At 46.8% G+C, this 8,065-nt stretch overlaps 1 protein-coding gene across 1 annotated transcript; it reads left to right on the top strand.

The window, feature by feature from the left end:
* The first annotated feature begins 1,841 nt into the window (after nucleotides 1-1,841).
* On the top strand, nucleotides 1,842-7,494 carry SHISA2 (shisa family member 2). Its single transcript, XM_004680156.2, has 2 exons — nucleotides 1,842-2,221; nucleotides 5,714-7,494. The coding sequence occupies exons 1-2, from the start codon at nucleotides 1,888-1,890 to the stop codon at nucleotides 6,265-6,267; spliced, it is 888 nt and encodes a 295-aa protein (XP_004680213.1). The 5' UTR covers nucleotides 1,842-1,887; the 3' UTR covers nucleotides 6,268-7,494.
* The last annotated feature ends 571 nt before the right edge of the window (nucleotides 7,495-8,065 follow it).

Here is an 8,065-nt window from a genome sequence, read left to right as displayed (position 1 = left end):
AAAAATATTCTCCAATAGTGAGAGCAACAAAAAGCAAAGATTTCTTTACTGGTAGGACTGATGGAGACTTCAGGTTGGCTGGCTCCCAGACCCTCAGAAGAGCCACTAGTTTCTATAAAAATAATCCCTGCTGCTTTAATAGAATCAGCACCTGTCGCTTCAGCTTCCGAAAGAGAGAAGCTATTAATTTCTACTTCATCAAAGCCGAATTTCTGGTCTGTCCAAACCTTGTTTTCTTCCTTACTGCAGCTGTCTACACCACAAATGCCAACTGTTGAACAGAGGCACCTTTCTGCTTGAATCCAGTAAACTGCCACGCCCAAATATAAAAAGAAAAAAAAATGCTGCACAAATCATCCAGACAGAGGCAGAATTTGAGCTGTCTTTACTGCACTCTCTTTATTCTACCTTGGAGAAGCCTAAATCCCACCGAACGCAGTAGGCCCAAGGCAGCTGCCATACCACACGGGTTTTTCCACACCTGGGCTTGTATTTTGGGCAGAACATTAGCTATTGGAAGCTGAGAGTTTAATCTGAGTTTAACTCCATTGTTTGTAAAACAGAATCCTTTGGGAAGTTTTGACAAGTAAGTAGAATTGTGGGTGACAAAGATCCTCAATAAGCAAGTTTGGTTTGCCTTTATCGTGACTGTTGTGTGTTAGCAAAGCTTAGGTTATGGGAATGTGTGTTTTCCCGGCTGTCTATTCTAGCCCGCAGCCCGCCGCCCCCGGCCACACCATTCACCAAGGTGAAGGGCTCAGGGCATCTCGGGCTTCCAAGGGAGGAGGGAAGCCCGCGCAGCACGCATGCGCCTGCCGGGAGCCCCGGGCCTCTAATAAGAGCTGAGCGCAGCGCCGCGGCGGCAGAGTGGGAGCTGGCTGGGTGCCGGGCGCGGCGGGTGCGGGCGGCTGCAATGTTCAGCTTCTTCCGTAGCCCGGAGGACTGAAACTTCCGTGGGAGGCTCCCATCGGTGCGCACCTCCCTAGGGCGTAGTGGTTTAGGAGGAGAGGGCGAGTCAAACCGAGGCTGCCCAGCGCCCGTGGGAGCGAGCTGCAGCCGGAGAGGCGGAGGAGGGGGAGCCAGGGGCCAGCCACCCGCCTGGACCCGCGCCCAGCAACAGCCGCGGCGGCCGCCAGCCCGGCAGGCTCCCGGGACTGCGGCGGGGGCGCGCCGGACCCTCGCCCGCGCCCTGGATCGCTGCGAGCACTGGGAAGATTGACCGTCAGTTGGTGGAAGAGAGCGTTGGGCTGTCGCCCTAAGGGCTGCCAGGGCTGCGCGGCCGGAGCCATGCGGACCGAGTTCGGCGCTAAGGAGGCTGAGTGCTGCCAGCCCCTGCACTTGCTGCGGGGATCCCTGCGTGCGTTGCCCGCCTTTTTGGCTCCTTCTCCCTGGGCTAGGAAGGAATAAAGCAGGGGACGCACCTCGACTTGTGCGCGAGACCTCGAGGTTTAAACTCTTTGGCAGTGGCTTCGCTCATGTTCGCCGCGGCTTGTGCAGCGGTCATCCCATCGGCGTGAGCTTCCCCTCGGGGATGCTCCGGGAGAGTTCTGTGTCCAGGGGCTGCGAGACTGCAGCTGGGGGCCCCCTCTGATATTGCACCTGAAGAGTTCCATCAGCAAGTGTCTAATCTCAAGGCCGTCCCTATCGGGGACCCGGCCACCCAGTTGAGGGAGGCGATGCCTTAGGAGCTCCAACTCGAGCAGCCGGTGCGGACGGCTTCCAGACGTCGCGGCAGAGGGCACTGGCCCGCACGGAAAGCGCCGCAGAGACACTGAGCGAAGAGGTCCGGGCCTCAGAGCCACCGGGACCGGGGTCGCCTGGGCCACGACTTCCTGGAGACTGCTCTGCGCCCTCTGGAGTCTTGCCGCCCGCGCCCAGGGTGGTGCCATGTGGGGCGGACGGCGCTCGTCCGCTGCTTCCTCTCGGAACGCCGCTTCACTCTTGCAGCTGCTGCTGGCTTCGCTGCTGGCGGCGGGGGCGCGAGCCAGCGGCGAGTACTGCCACGGCTGGCTGGACGCGCAGGGCGTCTGGCGCATCGGCTTCCAGTGCCCCGAGCGCTTCGACGGCGGGGACGCCACCATCTGCTGCGGCAGCTGTGCGTTGCGCTACTGCTGCTCCAGCGCAGAGGCGCGCCTGGACCAGGGCGGCTGCGACAACGACCGCCAGCAGGGCGCGGGCGAACTTGGCCGGGCGGACAAAGACGGCCCAGACGGCTCGGCAGGTAGGGCAGCGGGGAGGCCAGGCGCAAACCGGGAGATAGAGCGTTTCGCCACAATGGCGAAAAGCTGGGATGCTGGAGAGGGGAACGGGATCAGGAACGCTGAAATTTCAGAGAAGTGACTTGAACCTGGACGTGGTGCCTGTGTTCTGGCCCAGCCTTTAATTTGTACATTTTGGGGCACTAATTTCGCAGCCCTAGGAGGAGCTTAACTTGGCTTTTTTCCGAGGAAAACCACACATCTAAGGCAGTGCGGGCTGCACACCAAACCCGCATTCTTGTTGTCCGGGGACCTCTGTGCATCTTGTCATGCTTCTTGACCCCATAGGCCTAATGTCTAGTAAGGGAATAAGGTTTGGAGGTACCTGAGAGCAGGGTCAGTGCCTGCTAAGGAAGAGTTCCTCTGTGCTTTCCCTTGGGAGATGAATTTTACCGGACCCAGGGTTCTTAATCCTTCCCCCACACAGCAGCTTTATCTCCTTGCCAGCGTCGGGATCACTGGTTTCCAGACAGTTCTCTTATGCTGTCAAAGCTGTGCCTAAGCATGCTCTTTGTGGCCTTAAATTATATATATATACAAACATGCATATATATATATCTGTATGTATATATAAATTACATATATAAATTATATATATATACACACATATATACATATACATACACATATTTCAAATTGCTATTCATAGAAAAGTAAACAAGGCTGGAATCTCCACATCTCAGGTCCTCCCAGACTGTCCCCCTTCAGTGCCTATCCTAATATGTGTGTGTGTAAGGAAGGAAGGATTTAGTTTCCGAGGGGTAGAGGTCAAATGGCAAACGTCACAGATGGGGCTTCTTTTACTGCAGATTGTTGGTTGCGTTAAGGAGAGAATTTTTTTAAACACCACCCTAAGCCCTGGGTTTCAGTTACCTGAGGTTGGCAATGAATGGTTTCTGTACTTAAACAGAGCTGTCTCCCCACTCCTGTGAGAGGGAGCTCTTTTCAGTGCTGCCTGGTTTTGCAGCCAAACATTTTATTAGCATACTATTCCTATTGTTCTGTTGCCTTGAATCTGAAGAGGGGGACTGAGGATAATTCCAGAAAAGGCGCTTTCTTAAAAGGCCAACTCAGCCTTGCAGGGTGTGTGGTCGTGGAAAAAAAAGCCTTGAGAAATGAGCCAACAGTGGAATTGCTACCGTGATGTTTCTGTCTGTTAAGTTGGGCTTGTTAATGGTCTCCAGAGAGTGGTCATGAATGTGGGCAACTCAATACACATCAGACATTTCGTGATGCCATATCACCTCCGAGGGTGTGCTTCATTCTACTTTAACATTTTTTTTGCTCAAAATTCTATTCCTTCCATTTTTTTGCTGCAGTCAAGAAGGACAATATGTCTAATTAAGCAGTGCCAAGGGCTTATAGGAGCACTGCATTCTTTACCCCTGTGTAGTTATTTACACTTCCAATTAAAAATCCTGGAAAGAGAACAGTTATTTCTCCCTCATATTCATTATGTGGGCTTAGACTGGTTTCAGCTAGTTTTTGCTATAATGTTTGGGGTATTTTTGTGTGTGTTTACTATTATTTGTTTACTTCTTGATAACATATTCATGGCTGGTATCTTAATTTAGAGAATGAAATATTTATAGCATGCATAGGAGAAAGCCCGGCTTCTACTTCTCTACTAAGCTGCGCCTGAAGTCATAGTGTAATTAAAACAGTGCTACTGTCAGAAACCAGCTGTGCTGCAAACTCTGTAGTGTTTCTGTCTGCTGAAGAGCTGCTTCATATATGATACTTGCCCTGTTCATGTTGATGGTCAAGGGAATCTTTAACTATCAGCCTTTACTGGAGTTCTTATAAAGTGCCTTTTACTTTTTTAGGTATATTTCCCCCCATGAATCACTGTTGTGCTATATGTTATGAACACAGATGCCCAAGCATTAGGGCAGTCACAGGAGCATGATTGGAGAGGCCTGATTCTAGTGGACAAGTAGCTTGTAGCTGCCTGCAGAGCCAGAACTGGGCTCCGTCTAGCAGGGCCGTCTTGTACCGACGTGCTGGTAACTGTCCTCCTGTGTTTTCCAATCAGATAGTCGGAAACATGGGCTGAACCCATCAGAAAACATAGGTTCCTGGCAACGCAGGCTGGGCTTCCACAGACATGATTCAGAGGCATCCCACCTCTGTCCCCAGTGACCAGTGTGTCCAGCCTCTGAAAGCTCTGTATCACTACCTGCGTGGCTTCTAAAAGAACTTAAAAATGGAGCTCATAACCCATGCTAGTAAAGTTTTTCTTTTTATCTTTCATGGCTTTATTTTGTCAGAATAAAACTCACGTGTTAGGCCCTCCCTGGTGGCGCAGCGGGTGAAAGCACAGCACTGGGAAGCTGAGGCCACTTCCGCATGAGTTGATTCCTGCCTGCCCTGGAGGTGACCACATGGCGCAGCAGACCTCTCCTGACCCTCCCGCTGCTTCCCTCAGCAGTGTACTTCTCGGTCAACCTGTTCTGCTCCCTGCTCTGTCTCTGGTGAATCCTATCACCCTCCGCATCTCTGGCCTATACCCCAATTCTGTATTAATGAATAAATAAATCTTAAAAAAAAAAAACTCACATGTTAAATATGAGACCTGTTGCTTAATGTTCTGCAGCCTCTGCTGATAGTTCTTCCCATAGGACCAGGGTCATCAATGTAGGCGTGTGCACTCTATCTTGGCTAGCCTAGTCCTGCTGGAGAGTCATCTTGGCTCACCGTGGGCACCTTCTACTGGAACAAATGTCTTGTTACTTCAGATTTTGTTATCCTCTGTACATTGTTTCCTGTTGATCTGTTGCTTGGAGTAACTTCCTTCCACACAAGTCACCTTATCTTTCCACCATCCAAATCCCCAAGCTAAACCTACCACTCAAAATCTAGCTTTTACCTGTGGAGAAAGGGAAGGAGGAGGAAAGAATGAGAGGGATAGCTTTTACTTCTGTGCCTTAGAGACTCTTTGGAAATGGTTGTGGCTAGAGTTTGTCCCAAAGTTACGGTTTATTTGCTAATGAAAGAGAAATCTGCTAAAAAAAAATCATAAGTAACTTTCTGGAAGACGAAAGGAATTTAAATGCATTTCTGTGCAGAATGCTACAACTATCTATTAGAACTGAGGTTTGGGCATTTCAGTTATAAGAATTTTAGAATTCCAACAGCCTGAAAACATTAAATTGAATTTGTGCTAAATGGGTTATCTATCTCAGTGTTGCAGTTGGTGAGTCTAACTATAAATATTAACAGTTGCTTTGGGGGAGGGGGGGTTGATCTACCATGCCAGACCTAGCACCTACCCCAAAGCACTTGATAAAGCCTAGTGTATCTTGTGGGATGCCAATGAGTGACTAGACCCCACCTAGCCCTTCAATTATGGGCATCAGTGTCCATCACTCATTAATACATCTCTTCTGCTACTCATTGATTGTACTGCATTCTTACAGCAAGTCATAATGTTATGCTTCTGTCCCTTTCTTCAGTCCCCATCTACGTGCCCTTTCTCATCGTTGGGTCCGTGTTTGTCGCCTTCATCATCTTGGGGTCACTTGTGGCAGCATGTTGCTGTAGATGTCTCCGACCTAAGCAGGAGCCCCAGCAGAGCCGGGCCCCAGGAGGAAACCGCTTGATGGAGACCATCCCCATGATCCCCAGCGCCAGCACTTCCCGAGGGTCGTCTTCCCGTCAGTCCAGCACGGCAGCCAGCTCCAGCTCCAGCGCCAACTCAGGGGCCCGAGCACCCCCAACCAGGTCACAGACCAACTGCTGTTTGCCCGAGGGGACGATGAACAATGTATATGTCAACATGCCTACAAATTTCTCTGTGCTGAACTGTCAGCAGGCCACTCAAATTGTGCCCCATCAAGGACAATATCTACATCCTCCCTATGTGGGGTACACGGTGCAGCACGACTCGGTGCCCATGACTCCTGTGCCCCCTTTCATGGACAGCCTGCAAACGGGCTACAGGCAGATCCAAGCCCCCTTCCCTCACACTAACAGTGAACAGAAGATGTACCCGGCGGTGACCGTGTAACATAAGGTGCTGGCGGGTGTGTGGGGGTCGATAGGGGACGCATGGAAAGAGGGAAGTCGTGGACTTGGAAAGGACACTCCAAGTGCACATCTGAGCATGTTGATGGTGTTTACAGCACGATTCTTTTGGGTGACTTCATTTGCCCTCCAACTGTATGAAATGTCTCTCCAAATTAGCATTTCTGGATCTGTTTCATTCTACTGCATGGTTGATTTATGATGGGAAAAGAGCATCACTTGTATTGCTGATGGTTGTGTGACAAATGCTTGAGCCCTTAAGTGCCCTTGAGGTATGACTGTCAAAGGAATTTTAAACTGATAGATTAAGGATTTTTATTGTTATTATTTCTTTTTGGATTTTTATGGTACAAGATCAGAGTTCCTGTTCCTTCTCTTTACCTGGGGCAGTTTTTTTTTTCCCCCTTTTTCTTTCTTTCTTTCTTTTTTTTCTTTATAAGCATCCAAAGTTTAGGGGGAAACAAATGGAACACAATTATTATAAATGGAAATCTGACTTTAACTCTGAGAGTAGTCATTGATCTCAGTATTTCACAGGTACATTTTAATTTCATTGTAAAAAGATATATTTTTTTGTCTATTTTTGTGTGCTTTTTTGATCTATTTTGTGCTTTTTTACTCTGTGTAGAGATCTTATTACAAAGTGATTTTCTACATTAAAAAGAAACTGAAAGAAATTGTATCACTAACTAGTGACATTTCAGAACTCTGGGATTATTTTAATCTTGAAGTAGTGGGTGGTGTATTAATAAAACCATTCATCCCCTTGACTGTAGCTTCTAATTTGCTGACTTTTCAGTGACATCTGAGAAGTAATTCGTGTTTTTTTATGTTGAAATCATAAACTCTCACCTGTTACTTCTCCAAGTAATTTTTAATTTACCATGTGGTATGGCTTGGCATTTTGTTCTGTCTGGTTTTTGATCCCCATATCTATATAAAACTAAGTGCAAGTAATTATTACTGTAAATGAAGATCAGCATTTCTGCCTAGATGTGAGAAATTTTTTGTTTTCCCTGTAAAAATTTAAAGAAATGATTTATAGTGAGACTTAGTACAGCTCTTCAGCCATAATCTGAGATTTGAGGTGAAATTAAAGCCACTAATATGCTTTACTTTGCAAATCACAAGGCTTTTTATCATCTCATTATCAAAATGACTCATTTTTTAGACTTTATGAACTATTAAGTCAAAAGATAACTTTTCTGAGAGATATTGCCTTTCCCCCAATATGCTAGTTATTATTTTCATTGTCTTTGAATTCTAAACAAGCACTATATTCATCAGAATGTTCTGAATTATGATATTCAAATGAATTTATTTGTGTATTAAAAAATAATTTAAGAATGTGCAAGTGAATTCCACCTACTAACAAAACAAGACATGTAATTAAACTATTGTAAGGTATTCATCTTTTACACACACATACTCACACACATATACTTCTTTTCTAGTACTACTGAGAGTTTTCCTCTCATTAGTCATTTCTACTATCAGTCTGTCGATCATCTTTCTATCAAGCTCATGACTGAATAATGTAAACCTATTGTTGGTAACTGGTATCAACAAAGATACTCAGTTAAAAAAAAATAACCAAAGTCAGGGGAAAATAATTTTACTTATTAATAAATATTTTATGGGATGAATTCCTAGGGGAGTTGGGTCTATTTCATTGTCATTCTACTCTGTAATTTTTCAGACATCCTATTAAATATGTTAATAGAATTACTAAAAATCAAATGTTTCTAAGAACCCTTTAAAAGTACTGTTTAACATCTGAG

Source organism: Condylura cristata, unplaced genomic scaffold (assembly GCF_000260355.1).
Source record: "Condylura cristata isolate star-nosed mole 26May11 unplaced genomic scaffold, ConCri1.0 scaffold00010, whole genome shotgun sequence".
Classification (NCBI taxonomy): domain Eukaryota; kingdom Metazoa; phylum Chordata; class Mammalia; order Eulipotyphla; family Talpidae; genus Condylura; species Condylura cristata.
The sequence above is the reverse complement of the archived record's forward strand: the minus strand, read 5'-3'. Positions and strand labels throughout refer to the sequence as shown.

Coding starts and splice junctions, on each gene's coding strand:
- SHISA2 (XM_004680156.2), top strand. CDS start 1,888: ATGTGGGGCGGACGGCGCTCGTCCGCTGCTTCCTCTCGGAACGCCGCT. Junction 2,222..5,713: donor CGGCCCAGACGGCTCGGCAG/GTAGGGCAGCGG, acceptor CCCTTTCTTCAG/TCCCCATCTACGTGCCCTTT.